This window comes from Electrona antarctica, assembly GCF_951216825.1.
Source record: "Electrona antarctica genome assembly, chromosome: 6".
NCBI lineage: Eukaryota > Metazoa > Chordata > Actinopteri > Myctophiformes > Myctophidae > Electrona > Electrona antarctica.
This window is the reverse complement of record NC_136811.1, coordinates 35,328,865-35,350,307: the sequence shown is the minus strand read 5'-3', so window position 1 is coordinate 35,350,307 and position 21,443 is coordinate 35,328,865. Positions and strand designations below refer to the sequence as shown.

General features: G+C 41.8%; 1 protein-coding gene across 1 annotated transcript in view; it reads left to right on the top strand.

Annotated features, from left to right (window-relative positions):
- Window positions 1-21,443, top strand: part of thsd7ab (thrombospondin, type I, domain containing 7Ab) — an 89,436-nt gene that overhangs the window by 17,020 nt on the left and 50,973 nt on the right. The window contains exons 6-13 of the mRNA XM_079503483.1: window positions 821-1,015; window positions 3,728-3,873; window positions 4,224-4,303; window positions 12,092-12,207; window positions 13,625-13,760; window positions 14,370-14,473; window positions 17,600-17,794; window positions 19,458-19,724. Coding sequence (XP_079359609.1) covers window positions 821-1,015; window positions 3,728-3,873; window positions 4,224-4,303; window positions 12,092-12,207; window positions 13,625-13,760; window positions 14,370-14,473; window positions 17,600-17,794; window positions 19,458-19,724 — 1,239 coding nt within the window. The remainder of the gene's footprint in view (window positions 1-820; window positions 1,016-3,727; window positions 3,874-4,223; window positions 4,304-12,091; window positions 12,208-13,624; window positions 13,761-14,369; window positions 14,474-17,599; window positions 17,795-19,457; window positions 19,725-21,443) is intronic.

Sequence of the window (21,443 nt, the reverse complement as noted above, 5' to 3'; positions counted from 1 at the left end):
TCCATTGAAGTTTTGAAGTGATTCTCTCCTGTTTGAAATTGTGACCTCAACCTTCGAAAGAATTTCCTCCATGCATATAAATGCTTAGAGAAACATGTCTGTTTGGTTCATCACAGAATGCAAAGCAGTTAAGAGCAAAGATGGAGGATATATATGGGTTAATATAATCCACTTAAGGGCGATGCTGGGAGTTCATGAATAATAAATGGCCTAAAGTGTAAAATATAGGAATCCAGGAATCCATGTGAATTATTTCTTTCCATGTACATGGCTGATTGAGATTGTGTATTGAGTCAAAGGGACACTTCACCCTTTTTGCAAAAAAATATATGTTAATGACGTTTTGAAGATTTAGAACACTTTCCTGGGGGACTTTATGTGTGTAATATGTGGTTTTAGATATTTTAGATTTTAGCAGTGAGCCCAGTGTCTCTGATGTCATCAACACTGGGCTCACTTCCTTCCTGGACTACAATACCCATAATGCTTTGGTGCACTGCTCCTCCTTGTAGATAGGGGGAGGGTTGTCTTACTGAGACAATATGTAGTCCAGGAAGTAAGTGAGCATAAATTCATAATGTGAAATATTCAAGTATTTTACAAGGAATTAATATGCTTACACTAGCCTAAATAAGTGAAAAAGATGTGCTCTGGATAAGAGCATCTGTTAAAAGCCTAAATTATGTATCTACAATAGTCTCCATTATTTACATGCTAGCTGTACCTGTAATAAAAATGGTATACAGTAGGTACAGTAGTTACCGTACAGTACATAACCAAACACATTTGATTGCATCATTCTTTGTTTCTACTGTACCAGGAGAGATGGTGGAGAGAGGCCTGTGTGCTTCCAGCCCAACTCCAGAGCCTGTACCCTGTGAGGTGCCCTGCTCTCGGGACTGTGTCCTGAGTGACTGGACCCCCTGGTCTACATGCTCGCAAACGTGCTCCAGCAAGACCATTGAGGGAAAGCAGATGAGGACTCGTTCCATTCTGGCCTACAACGCTGGGGAAGGTGGGTGCCCACTGGCGAACTGACTTTGGTGCCATCGCACAGGGAAATAGATGTAAATTAGGCATCGGTATCAGCGTAGTCATGGCCTTTCGGGCGTCCTCTGCTGTCACTCATCGACTGTTTGGATTTCACACTTGTCTGCATGTGTGCCTTTGCTTATCTGAAACATTCTGCTTATCTGGCCCAGTGATTATTTGTCTGTATGTATACGTCGGCCTTCTCAGCCTGACACTCATCTCTTATCTGCCTCAAAGATCCTTTTGTCTGCATAATATGACTGCCCTTTCTCTGTATGTCTGTGTTTTTGTCCGTCTGTCTCTTTGTGTCGCATTGCGAAACATTTTCTTCTGTCTTATCTGGATGCATTTGGATTCCTCATAGTAACTGCGATGGTAGTGGCATGGATCACAGTGATGGAGGGTAACGTTTGTGATTAGTCGTAGCTTGTAGCTGTGTTTAGCCTCTAGCAATACGTCTACATATAGCAAAAGTAAAATGAATTGCTTATCTGTTGAGTTGTGTTAAAAACAGAGCATTATCATAACAGCCATAGGGTAAATTTTAATTGGATCAGAACAAATTCAACCAAGTATTAGAGTCAGCATCAGTCTTATAGACCATGTGAAAAATATTGAACAACTAGGTAGTGATCGTTCTCTGTGATTATTCTGTGATTATGCATTTTCATGTATCTTGAAGCCATAACATTAACATATCCAATATCCATGTTTTTCAAAGGTCTTTCCCGAGTGCCAAAGTTTCCAGAACTTTTTGGTAAATGTAATGTGAAATCACAAACTAGATAACTGGTAATGATATAATAGTAGAATTGTGGTTGCCATTTTAAACATAGTTAATAGTTATACTCTTAGTCTGCGTCAATGCCATCATTGTATTGGTTAAGAGACAAAGTGGGATGAAAAGAAAAAAACTTTAACCAGTGCAAACACATTGCGGCATAAACATGAGAAGGTATTTTGAATGTCGAGAAATACATTCCTCCCTAGTGATCACTATTTTCTGAGAATATAAATGCAGCCTACCATCTGGTGCAAACTGCGAAGCCAACGGGGCCCTGAATGACATAATTCAAGCTCTGAGATCATCCAATACATTATGGATGTTGGATTTGCAAGCCAAAATGTATTGTGCAAACATGAATAAGTGTAATTAAGAAGCGTTTTGGCGCTTTAATGTGACCACCAGGCATTTGTTTGTATCACCTGCTGGTGGTCACATTACAGCAGACCTTTTCACGGATCCTTATTGTATGTTCGGTCCTACCTCTAAATGTTTTCCTGCTGCCCAACACATTGCTTGTTTCTGGGTCAGTGAGTGTACTAGTAGAAGCAACCACAGCTCAATGGTGGAGCCTTATCATGCCAACAGTGGAGCTCGAGCCGCCATATTGTTTGTCAGCTACTTTAGCGTGGATCAGTCGGAAAAAAGGAAGTCATGCTCATTTGCGTGAGATTTGTCTGAGTTTGCACTCTTCTCTGACCCAACTGTATGAGTGCCACTGCTCATTACTGAGCTGGCTGTCACTCAACTTGAGGAATTGCGCCCACATCGTCTCATTGTCTCTCTCCATCACTGTACAAGGCGGTACACAGTATCGGTGGGCAATTACTCTAAATGCAGAGAGGGCTCTAGCTCATACTGAATGACTGCCATCACAGTGCAGAAATGAGCTGAGAGAAAGAGGGTTTGAGGGCAAGGCAAGCAGAGAGAGTTGCAGAAAGACCTGTGACATGGAGTGAGAGGAAGCCTTTGAAACTCAATGTGAACATCAAGCTGTTCAGCTCCTCACAGCACCACACACTGTTGCAAATTGACAGCATCTCAGTTTTAAAGGCTTCTTTGTTCTCCATCTGTCACAGTTCCCTGCGGGGATCAGTAAAGTTTACCTTATGTTCGACAAGATTCTCACTGTTGATGAAACAAAATACACAGACCCTCAAAATGAACACCCTCAACCAACTACCGGACGTTTTGGGTAGTTGGTGCTTCAGTATTTCGGTAATACAAAATAGATAGGTAGGTACTGTAGATAGTGTGTGTATATTACATACATTATAGTTTATGTACAGTGTACCCTAGACAGATCCATCTACTGTATGTACTGTATATCTATATTATCTCTATATATCATTGCTGCCGTGCAGAAACTTGTATCTAAATATTTTAACTTTGAATGAATGCCCTATACTTCGTCATGTGTCCCACTAAGGTACAGTAACAAATTAGCCGATCTACAACCTCACATCGTGCTGTAATGTGACATGTTGACTGGCCACTTGACACACCGGGCATATGACCAATTAATGTTTTTACCGATCGTTACGGTAATTATCAGAACATGGAGGAACATGTTTTTCAGTAAAAGTGTTGTTATTAGGGCTTGTTTGTTTGTGTGTGCCTCGACGGAGCGGTGGAGTATCTGCTATCTGCGTGCGGGTTGTGGTGGGCCAAATGTCTGGGCCAAATGTCAGGGACAATTTTTGACCCAGTCCAGCCCTGGGCATCAGAGTTGCTAAACCAGTCCAGTACATTGAATCCATTAGGTTCTTAGACTCTTTTCCCATTTACTGAAAAGAAACAGATTTGGACATACATGTTTTCTGCCCAACAGCAACGATATGTCACCATAGTATGTGCATGCATTCACACATACATACACATTCCATGTCAATGTATCTACTGTGTTCCCAGGTGGTGGCATATGTCCTAACAGCAGTGCTCTTCAGGAGGTGCGTAACTGTAATGAACATGCCTGCACGGTGTACCACTGGCAGACGGGGCCCTGGGGTCCCTGCACCGAAGACCCCACAGCCGTAGCTCTTAACAGCACCGTGAACGTCCCTGCTGGGTAGGCCTGTTACATTTGAGATCATCTCAATGATTGTCATAATCGTTTCCATGTTGAAAAATGTTCAACATTTCCACTATTTTTCACTCATTGTAGATGTAAACATTTTGGCCATAGTACATTATTTATTGAGTATCGGTAGGCTACTGATCATTGTCAGTCGTTAGTTTACATATCTGTCCTGTGCAATTTGTGTTTACATATACATATTATGTTATGATGTTCAACGCCAAACACTTAATTAAATCGTTAATAGCAATTATTTGTATGACAATTAATCATCAATTAAAATGTCCCCATCGTAACAGCCCTACTCCTGGGGATGGCATGGATGGCCAGGCTCCTTGTTCCAACATGGGCATGCAGACCCGTAAGGTGATTTGTGTCCGGATCAACGTGGGACAAGTGCCACCCAAGAAGTAAGACATTTTCCTTTAGTACTGCCTGCATGTTATGCCTAATGCTCTGTTGTGCGATGCTGTCCCGCGACAGAAATAGCAAATCATGACATGACCTGGTGAGCTTGTAGATCAGCTATTTTTGACGCAGTGTGAATCAGTCTTTCCAGTGTGCAGTAGCAATCTGTCTGCATGCATGAACCATTTTTAGTGTATTGTTGGCTGTACAGTATAAAGGTGTCGGTGAACAAACAAGATGATGATAAGAAAGAAAGTTTGTGTGGTAAAATAAACAAATAATGATTGAATAAATAAATAAATACATTTTAGAGTTTGATCTTGAGCGACTTTGGGTACTTAGAAAATATATCTGAGGCTGAGCTATTATTATTATTATTATTATTATTATTATTACTTTCATAGTGCTGTTCCTTTGTTGCTTCTTCGTTAAGGTGTTAAAGGCAACATCCACACTCAGATTGACTTGCATGTTGACAAATGAGTGACTTGAGACAGAAACTATAGTAAGAGAGAGAGATAGAGAGAAGAGGAAAGATTGGTACCATTTTGTACTGAGGATTTGACTGTGTAAAGCAAGCTGAGTACACTCTATGTGAAGTTAACTCTCTGAGTTAAAATCGTACTGAGGATTTGACTGTGTAAAGTAAGTAAGCTGAGTACATTTTATGTGAAGTTAACTCCCAGTTGCTATCTTTCCTCTGCAGGCGGCCATACAGGCGGCCATACATATATACACTCAGTCCCCAACAGACTAATTAACCCTGTCATTGTGGGCCCTCATAATTCCTCATTGATGATAATGGCAGTAGCCTACTTAGATGGGTTTGATACTTTTAAGGGAATTAATTCACATGTGGTTTGTTAGCAATGAAGACTACCTGGTATACTCTACTGCACCCCTGAAATGTATCTGTATATATTTTTTGACTCAGCTCTGTTCTGCTTTATACTGTATGTAAAACTTCTTGAGGAAGATAATACGGTACATTGTAATTAGTATTTCAGGTAATAAATATACTAGTAATATGTATGTAGTTTATACATTGTAACCCACATGTGACAATGGTTAAATGCTTGAATCCAACAAAACTGTTGTGTGCCTTGACGCATGGAATATATTGAAGGCTTAACACCCATGCTGTATTTCTCCTTCATAAAAGATTTACTGATTTGTGAACTATATAGGCTAGTATTAGGCATACTGCCAGGTTCTGTTTGGCTCTTCACCAGACATCATTGAACCATTTCTAAAAGTGCTTATTTAGTGCTTAAAACTGGGGATATAGTACACAGACTAGAGACTAGAGGACTTTTGCTTTTCATAGTACACTGGTTCTTAGTGTGGTCCGGGGATCCGCAGGGGTCCTTGAAGAGATTCCAGATGGTTCCAGCCAATGAGTAACAGTTTAAACACTTGAAGCCTTGTATTTTTCATATCAATTTGGGGGTCCTTGAAATGAAAATATTTAAAAACCATTGCGAGTGTAGTCAATAGCATTCAAAACAAATTTAGTAAATGGCATTTCTCATGGACAGGTATGCACATATGGAAGCATAAAGGCCAAAATTCAAATGACATGGCAAATACGAAAAGTCAATTGAAATAAGAGAAATGCTTTTTCATGTTAAGGTCATTAACGCATTTCATGAGACAAAAATTAATCTAAAATGCAATAGCATTTACATGTAATCTATAGATGTGCTCATTCTATGACACAATTCAAATTATAAATAAAATATCATTTGATTTTTAATTTTCAAAAAATGCCCCGCAAATTAGTTGGCAATATTACAATGAAAATGCAATTTAGAAGATTCAAATGAAATAAGAGAAATGCTTTTTAACCTTCAGATATTGAACGCATTTAAGTGAAAATATAATGCAATAGCATTTACATTTCATCTCCAGGTGTGCTCATTCTATGAAAGCAAAAGCAATTTACATTGCATTTGCATTTTCAAATTGGCGTGTGTACGACTTGAAAATGAAAATGCAATGCGATTTGCTTTTGCTTTTTCATTCGGTCATAGAATGAGCACACTTGGAGATGAAGCAAAAGCAAATCGCATTGCATTTTCATTTTCAAATAGTACACACGCCAATTTGAAAATTAAAATGCAATGTTATTTGCTTTTGCTTTTTCATTCTGTCATAGAATGAGCACACCTGGAGATGAAATGTAAATGCTATTGCATTATATATTCACTTAAATGCGTTCATTGTCTGAAGGTTAAAAATTTGAATCTTCTAAATTGCATTTTCATTTTAATATTGACCACTAATTTGCTGGCATTTTTTGAAAATTGAAATACAAATGATATTTTATTTATAATTTGAATTGTGTCATAGAATGAGCACATCTGTAGATTAAATGTAAATGCTATTGCATTTTAGATTTATTTTTGTCCCAAGAAATGAAAAAGCATTTCTCTTATTTCAATTGACTTTTCGTATTTGCCATTTCATTTGAATTTTGGCAGCTTTATGCTTCCATATGCACAGACATAGAAAATGACACTGCGTGGACCTCCTATAGGTGGATGTCTCATGTCTGCACAGATGCCTCTTTGGGTCATCTGTATTATGCCCACACACATCTGTCTGTGTTTATTTGGTGACTATGAATTGATCTCATAAACCAGGCTTACAGTGAGAAACGCTTCTCACAGAACCAATCACAGACATTATTAGTATGGTGTTAGCTCAATATCAGATCACACCATAGTACTGTATGTGCAAATAAGGGAAGGCAACCGATGTGCTATGTCACATGAGTGTGTTGAAGGTGCAAACAAAGGTGCTTCTAGATTTGGAAAACAATGCTGTCACCAGCCCAATATGAAGGTGGTTCTTTAGGTACATCTCCAAATAGTTTCCACCCTGTTTGAGAAACGATGTTAAATTTAAATGCCACCATACGTGTCAGTACAGACAGAGATCTCTGATTATGGCAACGTGAGACTACAGATGTAGTGTACAGCCTATCACAGACTACATCAGGCACGTGTGTATAATAAACCTTGGAGGAACCAGGAAATTGTTGCCCTCCTTATGAGGAAGACTATAGCCTGCACAGGGCATGGGACAGGATGAAGGGAATGGAGAAGGAGGTGGGACTTAATTTCCATTGCAAGGGCCAGAAATACAGTAGCTATAAAGAGACATTTGAGAGCTGCTTACAGAACAACAGCACGAGGGAGGTGTGTGGAGGGTACCAGGGAGGAGGCCAACGACAGGAACCAGCTCTTCAATCAGTTTGATGGAAGGGGAGGCCCGGGCGACATACAACTAGCAACGGCGGCGGCAAATGACGCCTGTATATGCGTTCCATAGGCACAAAAGAGACACAGACAAACGTGTACAATACTCTGACAAAAGCCACCCCAAAAGGCACCTACATCGGCAGTGCAATGTGGGATGTGTATCGGCCCCGAACTCTAGTTGAGTGTAGTGTAGTTGATTGGTGATTGAATACACCAGCTGCAAACACAATATACTGTATTAAGCCTATTCCAACTCATTGTGTCATGGGTTCTCTCTGCCCTTCTCCCCTGAAATACAAAATACCAATAGGCTTTCATTCACATACTGTACCACTGCCATTGACTGCACTTTATGCTGGTTCGCCCCCTGAGCAAGACACTTATCCCCCTGGATTACACACTAAATACTGTAGCAGAGATGCTCACACTCTGATAAAATGACGTCACACTATCCAACTCTACCCTCTTTGTCTGGACCAATCTGAATAGCAGGTGGGCTTGATCAGTGCACCTGGGAGACCCTGGAAGAAAATGCAGATGTGCCCTGTCTCTTTCATAGAGAGATCTGAGCTATCTTCCCCTCATCCCCTGAGGCCGTGAACCTCACATGGTGCGTGTCACAGTCACACACAAGTGCACACAGGCATGCACGTGCACACACACAAACGTGCACGTTCACACATACACTAGAGTACTCACAAATACTGGCTGTCAAAGACCAGTAAAGAAAAACAGTCACTACAAAGTGTGTCAGTGCCTCAGGCCTGGGCTGCTATCATCCTATTGAGATGTGCTGTGAGAGGAAACAGCAGGCTGCCTTATTGATTTTGACAATCTGCGCTGTGAATGGTGCCTAATGTGTGTTTGTACTGTATATCACATATACAGTAAGAGGCTGCAGAGGCTGTGTGAAAGATGTAATTAAATGATGCAAAGTGATGCTACTCGCCATTGGCTAGTAGACAGAGGACTCATGGGTTATGAATGTGAATCTGTGGACTCTAGATTGAGGGCAGTAACATACTCTCTTGCTGTCTCAGCCTGCCGTGTAATTGATGGATTCGGAAGTTTGACAGCAAGTGTCAGCAGTGTAACTGACTAAAGTGGTATTACTTTAGACTAAATAGGCAACACGTACTGTAAAAATAAATAAGGAGTGTTATGGGATGATTTGGTGTGTGAAAACTTGAGTTTTGAGACTGCTGAAACTCTGGAGTGAGCCTGCAGTCCTGACTGAGTGCAAAGGTCATTCCATGGTTTGGGGGCCAGGAGGGAGAAGTGTCAAGGTTGCTTGGAGCATTGGCCAGGCTGTCATAATAATCATATGGGTGCACAGACGTCCTGTGCACTGTTTACTGATTGAAGTATGTGGCAAGGTGGTGTAGTGCTGGATTGTATCCTGCAGATAGGGGGGTGCCATGCCCTTGGTCACTTATAGGTCATCACTAGTGTTCTGAATTGGATTGGAGCAGGAGCTAGTGGCGTGCAATGGGTAGGTAAACACCAAGACCACCAGAATACCACCCCCAAGCTAGACGCCTGAGAATATAGGAGGTCTATTTATATTAACGCTGAGGATTTTTGCTGTGTACTGAATGAAGCCAAGTCAATTATCCTCCTAATGAGTGCTTTGTATGGCGGACAGTGATAGATAGATAGAATAGAAACCACTGGAAAGCCTGAGAAGAACCACCACACTTTAATGATGCAGTAGATTCAACATGATGCTCTTGTTGTCACTAACTTTAATTAAAGGTAAAAGTAAGTGATATTTTTTGGTTAAAACAAAACATATTTTGTTAAATGGTTACTGAACAAACACTATCACAATATAGAGCTTTTTAACACTTATTTTAACCAAAGAAAATCACTTACCCCACCTTTAAATTCATTACTGTATCTTTCCCCCCCACTTTTTTGGATTATTTTTAATTGAGGGACATCAGTGCTCTTCTACAATTGTTGACGGCTCTGTTCATCTGCTGAACCATCTGCTCAACAACAGCCTCTCATTGAACAGATTACTCAAAGTGATAATAATAAGTACAACATGAGCATTAGCCTGGCTGCACATCTTAATGGTGTGCTATGGGACAAACTCCCGGTAATGTGCTGTGTATCCCCTTGCCTCGTTGCAAATCATGGCATTTAAAAATCATTATGTGATGATGACTGGAAGCAACTGGCTGGAAGCAACTCAATATGTTTGTTTATTAATTTGCACATTGATAAAACACTGCAGTGAAGTAATATAGTAACAATGGATAGCTAAAAGACATTTAAACTTGACATGGGTGAGAATTACAATTTTATTAGAAGAACTTTGAAAGACCTGTACGTGACCCAAGTCTTGCACTGAATTGCAGGTGTTTCTGTCTAATATTTTGTTCCGTTTTTTGAGCAGGATTGTCTATTGGCATAGTTCCTGACCCATATTATGTCAGTCGTTTATCTGCATGTTCCAATACTGCATCTCCTGCAGTTGTTCTGCTTGGGTATACTATACGGTACCATTCATTCCCATGCATTAACGCTCCAGAGGATTTGTTCTGCTGTGGAGGGATTTAGCTCTGTCAATTGGTATTAAAAATAAATCTCTCCTTGTTTCGTTGTTACATTATTACATTTTGCCTGTAAGGCTCCATTACCACTCAAGCACCAGACGACGACATGCTAACGAATGCAGCACCCCCCCCCCATCCCCCACCCCCTCATTCATCCTCCCCCCAACATTAAACCTGACCCAGATCATCTTTGTGTCAACCATAGGATGAGGAAACTGAGCTGCAATGTTACTTTAGGGGCCTGGGAGCGAGCTACAGTGGTGTTCCAGGGATCAGATAACAAGACGCATTTCAGTGGGACTGCGTCGTCCCATTTATCTTTATCCATTGGCGAGGTATTAACAGGGGACCCGAGGTACTTATTTGAGTGAAGATTAACCGCAAGCCTTGTTCAAGAGAAACCTCTGTATGACCTTCTATCCAGAGCCATCAAAAAGATTATCACCCAGTCGCAGCCGAACCCAGTTAAAACAAAGGCCTGTCTGCCGCTCTGCAGTGTTTTACCCTTGAGGCATATTTCAGATGCCTTACTGCAGAGGAATGAGTGTCTTTAATGAATATGACCAGTTCTTCTCATATAGCCCAGTATGGCCAACCCAGTGGCACAGACCAGCCATGGTGCTGATGCTATGTTTTTTTTTATATTCTTTTATCCTTTATTTACCCAGGGAAGTAGCTGAGCACAGGTGCTCATTTTCAACAACGCCCTGCACATAGAAACACACAGACACATTAAAACCTGGGAGCTGACCAGTACAACCACAGTCTTATACTGTTGGCCACTAAGCAGCTCCAGGGGGAGCAGTTGGGGGTTCAGTGCCTTGCTCAAGGGCACTTCAGCGGTGTTGGGTGAGTGATGACAATCACTTCCCCACCCAGATTTTCCCTGCCCGTCCGGGGAATCGAACCGGCAACCTTTCGAGGGTGCTCCTCTAACCCTTAGGCCACCGCTGCCCCAAATGTTTTGCATCAGTTTCTGTTTTCCTAGATTATCCACCATGTGTAGGCCTATAAATATTCCAGTTTGTTTCCCAGTTAGTTTCATGACATCTTGTCCCATGCCGAAAATAACCGAATGACATTTTCACAACACCGCAATTCGTAGATCAGTTGTATTCGGCATGGAACGCGGCTGTACGATGAACTATAAATTAGCCAATAGTGTTACACAGGGCCTTCGGGGGGGGGGGGGGGGTATGTCTTTTATTGATTGATTTACAGTAGTTTGACGTTGGGAGAGAGATGGGGGGTGACACGCAGCAAAGATTGTCGGGATTGGGAGTCGAGAGGCTGGATTACCAGCCTAGGTGCCCAGACAGCTACGCCAGCCCCCCGGGCCTCGATTCGTTTTATGTCATAATTAGTACTGTGTTGTAAAAATAACAAATTCCATATAGCCAAGAATCTATCACTGTGAATCAGCAGAGTTCTGGCTTTTGTCCTATAGGATGACTCATTTGAGATACCTCAGCCCTCTGCTTCTGTTTTGTGTAGGCCTATCTGTCAAAGTTTCCAGCACTCACTGTGTGTGTGTGTGTGTGTGTGTGTGTGTGTGTGTGTGTGTGTGTGTGTGTGTGTGTGTGTGTGTGTGTGTGTGTGTGTGTGTGTGTGTGTGTGTGTGTGTGTGTGTGTGTGTGTGTGTGTGTGTGTGTGTGTGTGCGTGCGTGCGTGCGTGCGTGCGTGCGTGCGTGCGTGCGTGCGTGCGTGCGTGCGTGCGTGCGTGCGTGCGTGCGTGCGTGCGTGCGTGCGTGCGTGCGTGCGTGCGTGCGTGCGTGCGTGCGTGCGTGCGTGCGTGCGTGCGTGCGTGCGTGCGTGCGTGCGTGCGTGCGTGCGTGCGTGCGTGCGTGCGTGCGTGCGTGCGTGCGTGCGTGCGTGCGTGCGTGCGTGCGTGCGTGCGTGCGTGCGTGCGTGCGTGCGTGCGTGCGTGCGTGCGTGCGTGCGTGCGTGCGGGGGGGTCTAGGTGCCCAGATGGTCCTCGTCCAGGGACAGTGAGACCCTGTCGAATGCCCTGTAAGAAGGACTGCATTGTGACCCCATTCAGCGATTGGACACCCTGCACTATCTCATGCGATGCAGGTATGATGCAATGCACCTCACCAGTGCAGTGATATGAAATGAATAATGTAAAGTACGAGCTGCTGTTTTCGAAGCCCTATGAGGGAAACGAAAAACCAATGCGAAAAAGCTAAAGCCGGAAATTTGCATTACAAAAGGAGGTGCTTATCCAATCACGGGCATTTCATAAATCAATTACTTCACACAGAGGCTGCTGGGACTGTGGCCCAGTGAAATATTAGACTGTTGGGGAAGTGGAAATGAACTCTCTCTTGGATATAAGACTGAGGTGGAAGCTACTAAATGAACTCTCTCTTGGATATAAGACTGAGGTGGAAGCTACTGTGCTGTTAACAACCCTCTGAAGTCTCCAGTATGCTCGTATCCCTCAGCTCACATCTCGTTACAGGTCATTCATTTGACAGATTGGCATGTAGGGACAACCTTTTGGGTGACTTTTAGTGTGCTCGGTATACCGACGTCCTGTTGGCTACAACCTGAACCTACACGTATATGACTGTCAGGGATGGATTGTATTTTTGTTACATGCAGCCTTTGGATGAGGCCACCTTTGTCAGACAGCAAACACTGGTGACTACACGAAATTGATTTATGGTGTGAAATAGTTAATATTTTGATGCCCTGCCTTCTTATATGAAGGATTGATAATGTCAGTTGTTTTCGTTTTGTATAATAATGTGTCATATAATCCCATATGGGATGGGCCAAAATGGTGGCATCACACAAAATAAAAATATCATTAATTCATATTTGACACTGCATCATATAAATATTTGTCGTTTTCTCACACATGATGGTTGTGCTTTCCATTACAATTAATTATTGTAAGTAATTTCAATTACAGTGTTGAATCTCTTAACCTTGTGCCCATGCACTCACTTTGAAGCAGACACCACATTACAGAGATTGATTAATTAATTAACATTTGTGTTAACGATGATATACCATGAACTTAATCTGAGCAAACCAGAGTATTGCTACATTTAATTTATACTGTAGTTCTTCCCTGTTGCATAACCCCTGTAATCAGTGCAAAGCTTGATTAGCCCAGCCCTCACGCTACAGTATATGTGGCCATAGTGTTTTCAGAGACTGATGGAGACTGAGATGAGAATTAGCAGAAGAGCTTCAGTCATCACTTTTAACCACTTAAACCGTATATACTTCATTGACCACGTTCCCCCAGCGGTATTTACTTGGCTCTCTCCTTTCCCCCCTCTATGATGAATCTCTTTGCTGAAAAGCTTGCAGATCGGCTATTTTTATAGAATGTCCGCCTACAGTTTGCCTATTATGACATGCAGAGAATAGGGAAGCTTTGGTGTATGTGGTTAAAGTGTCTCTCATCAGTTTCCCACAGACCACAGTCATTGTAATTCAATGGATTGCAATAAAGTGGTAACCTGTGTCAATGCAGCTGGTAACATTGTGAAGCAAAAGCAGTCAAGAAAACGTCTCGTCATCCAGCTGCCCTCCAACGGAGGCCAGGACTGTCCTGACATGCTGGAGGAGGAGAAAGACTGTGAGCCAGCCAAAGTCTGCCCAGGTTTCAGGTAGAAAGCTGAAAGATGACACCTTGCAACTTTTTCTTTCTTGTTCATTCTTGTGTTTGTTCTTTTCGAAAGTATACAGTATATATTCTGTGTGTGTGTGTGTGTGTGTGTGTGTGTGTGTGTGTGTGTGTGTGTGTGTGTGTGTGTGTGTGTGTGTGTGTGTGTGTGTGTGTGTGTGTGTGTGTGTGTGTGTGTGTGTGTGTGTGTGTGTGTGTACCTTATTTTGAGAGGCAATTGGAGTTCAGTTCAGTTTTGTCTTTTGCAACTATGCACCTGCTAATAATTAATTATGTCATCAGAATACTATTACAAATAATGAAGATGAGAAAGGTTTTCAGTTTCAGAAACATGTTCAGAAGAAATACTTAATATTATGTCCTGTCATGGGATGAGTATAAAAAGATAACCCTAACCTAAGTGACAACTTACAGTATATGATAGAACAGTATGTCTCATACTGTAGGGTTCAGGAACAACAGAAAGGCTGATGCAATGTAAGGAGACAGTGTGGCTTGTTAATTCTACCTTTACTGTAACTCATTCATTAGGTGCAGTCAAACAGCATGGTATGCTAGCATGGTGTGACTGTAATATCCTCATTTATTCCAGGTGGAAGACCCACAAATGGAGAAAGTGCCAACTGGTTCCCTGGTTTGTCAGGCAGGATCGTCCCGGAGCTCAGGAGACCTGTGGATCAGGACTTCAAACAAGAGGTTTTTCCGCCTTTCCCCAAATTCCTTCTCTGCATCGTGCTAAGTGACATTGTTATTCATTACGGTGCTTTAGGAGCCCTACACCCTAAACAGCCCTAAACAGATGGATGTGCCATGCAGGGTTTTAGAGAGAGAAAATGCCAATTTCCCTAGTTAGTGCATGCATTTGCACATGAGTTTGTGAGGGAAATGCAACCAGTAATGTGTCTCTTGACACGCATTGCACAGTTTGTGTTGTTATACTGCTGGTGTCTGCAACTCAGACATTTGTCATGCAATTTGAATATGTTTTTTGTAAAAGTTGTGTGAGGAGGCAAAACAATCAGTCACTGGAAGAGCCTCTGTACACCTGTTCATGGTTCTCTTTCCCTTTCTTTTCCAGAGTTTGAGTGTGTAGGATTAACATACTGTACCATATGTCACGTGAGGCTGTTTTAAAATAATTCAATTCCTGCTTAATGTTCCAGCTCCTACAGAAAAGACCATTAATAGCAGCTATATTTCCATTTTGTTCTTTGACACTGAATTAATGGACTTAGGAATTAGTTCCACTGATGAGGCTCTAAAGATGGCACTGTTGTTCAGTCCATCTGTCCACTCAAAAACGGCTAGCTGGATTACCATAGAATATTCTGTGCACCTTCATGCTCCTTGGATTTTGATTCTGGAGAACTTTTATGGCTTTTCTTCTAGCACCACCCCTAAAGCCACATTTTTCATTTGAACATAAAATATATATTTTCCATTTGTGGTCTAATGCATACTAAATGCTGGGGGTTCATGAAATTAAAATGTTTGAAAAGAACACACTTACAGTATGTTCCTGTTTTCACACTGACAATTCTCAGGCTTAGAGGTCATTTTAATTGTAGACTCAGATAAAGTGAAACACACTGTCTTCTTTCTTATGGAGTGTGCATCACTGTTATAGGACAGAGTATTCCCAAGGGGGAATACTACAGCATCTCTGACCACCAAGCGAGTGTCAGTTAAAAAACACGGTTTGCACATGAAAATGCATGCAACTACACTTGTACACGTCACAGACACACTCACGATCACGTGCGCGCACGCACACACACACACACACACACACACACACACACACACACACACACACACACACACACACACACACACACACACACACACACACACACACACACACATGCCTCGGTACCTGACACTCAAGACTGTCACCAGCTGGTCTGCTCATGTGTCTGCAGCTAAAGCTGCATGCATTATCACAGCATCATCCTGACACTCACACTCCACTGTGTGAGGGAGGAGTCGGAGGACGGTACACGAAACATGTCGGCGCATAATGAGGCTTCAGCGGTCTGACATAATGACGATGTACTGTGCGAGAAGTTACTCTCTGTGGACTTCTCATTTTAAAAAGCTAGCTTCTGAATGACAGAATCAATAGATTGTCATTGCTGCCTCTATGATGCTATTGTGTTTTATTACTATTTGATTGTGTTATAATTTGAACTTGTATATTGATGGCATGTAATGTAACTGATTTGTTATGAAACTAGGGGAGGGGAACCAAACCTGGCCGTAGCCCCGGGCACCAAAAAATATTTATGTGTGGTGGACATTTCTGTCGGACGGACATACTAATGAGCTGACAATAATATGAGCAGAAACACATAAAGAGCTATAGCCCTCAGTGGTCAAGGGACCTTCAGTGTTCCTTCAAGGTGGTCTCTAACTCTGAGAGTGTACAAATGGATTTGTACACAAGTGGATTTGTACACCCCTGAAAACATGCCGACTTATGTAAAACAAAATATATCAGTTGCCACGGACAAAGACCAATTTATATGTCCGTGTACAGACATATTGATGATCCCTGCGCCCTGCATGTACATACGTATACAATCATATTGTACGTGTACAGTATGTACATACACAGTACATAATAAAAACATTGCCAAACATGCTGGACTGGTCATATACACACCAGCAGACAATATTTTCAAACCGTATTATCCAGTAGCACTCAGGAGAGCTTTAACAAAAGAAAACCAAAATTTGTAGAGATTGATTTCTGTATGGACCTACACTCTTGGCTGCCTTACAAGAAAATGACATATTGCTGTACGACACAAGTAATACCTTTTTATTGACTGCACAATGAATATGATGATGTATTGCTATTTAAAGTGGCTGGCAAATGTCAAAACAATTGAGTTCGCAGTTGTAATGTGGCACGTTGCAGCTCCTGTGAGATCTGACATAATTACAAACTGGTCTATTTGTTGTAAAGGTCTACTTAATATTACACAGATTTATCATACCATGTTACACTTCCATGAAGATAATTATAAATTATTTAGTGTGAATACACTAAAATGTATGGAAGGTAAAGCATTTTGGCCCAAAGTATCTATTTCCAACACTACACTGTGTTGGAAAGTAACTAAGTAGGCCTACATTTACTCAAGTACTGTATTAAGTTTTAATGTACTTACTTGATTATGTCCATTTCTCAATATTTAATATGTCTACTCCACTACATCTGAGAGACAATTATTGTTTTTTGACCTTTTTTTGACCTTTTCCCCACAAAATGTCCACAACACAAACATTAATTGCCATTGACAATGAAGGGAAGATTTACGTCATCTTGTCCCCGATTTGTCCCCGTCATCTTGTCCCCACACCTCTCATATTTGCCATCGACAATGAAAAGAGAAAGTAGGTCAAATGCCTGCGAAATATGATGTAAATTTGTGGCGACAGGCATTCTGATTGGCCAGATATGATGCATGATGATGTACGATGATTAGAGTGCCCCTCACTTCACCCGTGTGTGATTTTGTTTTACTCCACTTACAAGTTACTTTGTAGATTTAAATGTTCAAATTCTAAAATAGCTGATCTACAAGCACACAGCACATCACATTTTCAATGCAGGACTTTTGCTCGTAACAGAGTATTTCTACATTGTGGTATTGCTACTTTTGCTTAGGTAAAAAAAAAAGAAATCAGAGTGCCTTTTCCACCATCAATAAAAGGGCATACATTATGTTATCCATCAATGTCAGCAGCAGATGACACAAGTGGTCTCAAACAAATCATAATGAAACCTTCCACCTCTGTGTTCATTTCCACCAGCGGTGTCCTGTCGCCAGCTGGATGGGACTCAGGCAGACATCAGAGAATGTCTGAAATTTGCCACGGCTATGCCACCCATCACTCAGCCCTGCCAGCTCCCCTGCCAGGATGACTGCCAGCTCACCAACTGGTCCAAGTTTTCGTCCTGTACGGCCGACTGTGTTGGGGTCCGCACCAGGAAGAGGGCACTGATAGGTAAGGACATGCACGCACTGCACGGAATTGCACAAATAATGTAATGTTGTATAGACCTGCACTTATGAGTTACAACTGTACTTTGATCACTTTTTCTGTCTACACCTTTGCCAAAATAGCCGATCTACAATATCACTCTGCGCAATGTGATACATTATGAGCTTGCTATTTATTTTTCAACTATTTAAAAATAGCTTCTAGGTCTCCACAAAACTCTATAAAGTGTGTTACATGTATCATGCATGGGGCAGTATTTTGCGTGTCTTAAGTACCAGGTCTTATTACTTAACTTAAAACCTGGAGGTCATCCAGGTCTTAAGTTAAGTCATAAGACCTGGTACTTAAGACACGCAAAATACAGCCCATAATGTCATTGCACAGAAAAACTGTAAATGTTATTTCCTGTCGTGTGGGCAGCAGCTACACTTCATCCATTCAGGATTTCAATTGTTTTAGAATAATTCAAAAACAGGTTGGTAGAGAGATGGAAAAGGTGCTGCAGTGCACTCAGGAAGCTGGACGGGAAGCAGGTTAGGGAAAGTATGACAGTTCACTGAAAAAACAGTCAAAAATCTATTTCACACGTCAGAAGTGGAGTAGTCTTTGGTAAAGGGTTTGATGAGGGCCCAGGTAGGGCCGGCTGCCGGGCGCGGCTGCACTAATAACGTTGGGGCAGGCCTGTCTAGAGTTTGAATGGACGGGTATAAGTCAAAAGGGAGACATCGAAGAGGAAGGATGGATGGGGAAGGATCAACTTATGGAATGTCAGAACACCTTCTGACATATATCCACGAGATCTAAGGGTTTGAGGTTTGAGGTCAGATGTAGAGTTGCTGGCCAATATTGATGACATCAGGGATCTCCATATATGGGCTTAACTGCGACAGCAGGTCACATTTACTATGACATCAAGGATCTCCATCCCTGATGATGTCACGTGATGTCACGAGACCTGGGCACCATATAGCCTATGGTGGCTTGCCTGGGGTGACCAACCAACCAACCAAACAACACACTGACGGGAAATGCACGATTCCATAGTAAATGCGCAATCAATTATTAATATTAATATTATTATACAGTATTTATTGTATTATTATTATTCATATTCATAAAAACAATCACACCCGTGTGAAGTGAGGGGCGCTCTTGTTGTCGTCCATCATCCAATAAAAAAATTATATAATTTATTAATAATATTAATTTGTCAACTTACAGTATGTTATTATCTTTTAACCATGATGATACAATGTTTAAAAAAAACTCATCTTTTCACCATGATCATATAAGATGACCAGATAAATTGACCAGATCATATTTCAGGCACATACAGTATGATGTAAATTCTCCTCTCATTGTCAGAGACAATGAGACACATTGACAAAAGACATTGACAAAAGACACATTGGCAAATGTGAGACGTGACGTGACGAAAAGCTGTATATAGGAAGAAAAACCACACCCGTGTGAACTGAGTGGTGTAAGGTCTTATATAGCCTGTCTGACGTAATGAAATCATGTCTGACGTAATGAAATCACACCCGGGTGAACAGGGTGAACATAGCAACCATGCTATTTACACCACTCAAAAACACAAGTGTACCTCAGTCGTGCGATCAAGTGTGTAAATCAGTCTCCACCCCTCTCTCTTTCTACTCCTCAGGGAGGAGCAAGAAGAAGGACAAGTGCAAGAACACCCAGATGTACCCTCTGAGCGAGACCCAGTACTGTCCCTGTGACAAATACAATGCTCAGCCTGTGGGGAACTGGTCCGATTGCATCCTGCCTGAGGCTGGGAGGGTGGAGGCTGCGCTGGGGATGAAGGCCCAAGGAGAGGGCAAGGAGTGCGGCCAGGGATACCGCTACCAGGCCATGGTGTGTTATGATCAGGACAACAGGCTGGTGGAGACCCTACGCTGCAACAGTCATGGTGAGCTCATCTTTGTGTGTGTGTGTGTGTGTGTGTGTGTGTGTGTGTGTGTGTGTGTGTGTGTGTGTGTGTGTGTGTGTGTGTGTGTGTGTGTGTGTGTGTGTGTGTGTGTGTGTGTGTGTGTGTGTGTGTGTGTGTGTGTGTGTGTGTGTGTGTGTGTGTGTGTGTGTGTGTGTGTGTGTTGCGTATGTCTGTAAATATACTGTACGTACCTACGGTGGTGTTGCTTGTTGCTCAACACAAATAGCAGCTCTACAATCTACTTGGGGATCTGCTATTCGCCACACGTGACACGGTCGTACGACAAGAGTATAAATTGGGCAACTTTGAGCCAGTGTCACTTTCATCTCCAATAGCCTGTTGCTCAGAGCAGAGATCTTAATCTCATCTCGCCTTGCTCTGTTTAGATTGACCTTTGACTCCTAATGACGCCCTCCCATCTCACACTAATCCTCACCAAAGCACAGAGTGAAACCAGACTGCAGCTATGAGTCTGTGGGAAACAGGAGGTTGTTTTTCTTGGCTTTACCTCAGAGAGCCTCTAGCAGTACTTTTAGCAGTACTTTGGCATTCTGCAGGTGCGAGAAAGAACATTTATACTGTAAAATTCCGTCTGGAGGATTTTTCGCTTGTATACTTTTTTTTTAAAGATTTGTTTTTGGCTTTTCTGCCTTTATTGATAGTATCAAGTGAAGATAGACAGGACAGTGGGACAGAGAGAGAAGGGGAGAGACATAATGTAGCAAAGGTCATCATGAACGGGACTCGAACACGCAACGCGCTGTCAGGCCAGAGCCTATATGTGGCATGCGCCTGGACCGCTAGGCCAGCGGGAGCCACCCGCTTGTATACTTTTTAACCCACTCTCATATGGTGGCTACTAGTTTTGAGTACCACATTTTACATAAGGATGCACTTTTCCGCTTCTCCTGTAATAATCATGTGACATGTCTGCTTATTGTAAGGTCTGATCCGATATCCTCTAAAATACTTCAAGCAAAGAATCTGGGCTCAGAAAGGCGCTTTGAAATTGCTGTGAAAGTAGAATGCAGAGGGAGATGGAAAAATGAATACATCAGTGTTATGCATATCAAAACGTGCGGTTAGTCTCCTTGTGTGACTCACAGATTCAGCTATGTGTCAGTTAATCTCAGTGTGGGAGTGACAGGAGCACTCCCTCAGGATGTCATGTGTGTGTATGTACGTGCACCTGTGCGTGATTGTGTGCATATTTATGTGCATGCCATGTATATATGTTTATATATGTGCAATTACCTTTAAACATTATTCTATAGATACCAAAGCCCAAAAATAATGTACTATACTTTAAAATTAGGATAAATAACATGCAACTTTCAAAATACATTTTCTGATCACCAATATCAACTATATTTACTCAAGTACTTAATTTACTTGAGTATAAAAATGTCCTGATACTTTTTAGTAAGTACATTCCACTACATGCAGTGAAAAGTTAGACTTCTTCAATGGTTTCATATATTTATCCTTAATCACATAAACCCTAGCATCGCTCACGCAACCCATTCGCAATGTGATGCGTTGTGAGCTTGTAGATGATCTATTCTAGGTGAAGTGATTACATTTCTTTTTTTTTTAAACGTTTAACGCCTATTATGACATTCCCTCAGTATGGATGCCAGGTCATCCCCATTCCAATATTCCGATATTGTCCTTTTCTTTTTGCTGAGGTTTGCGTGA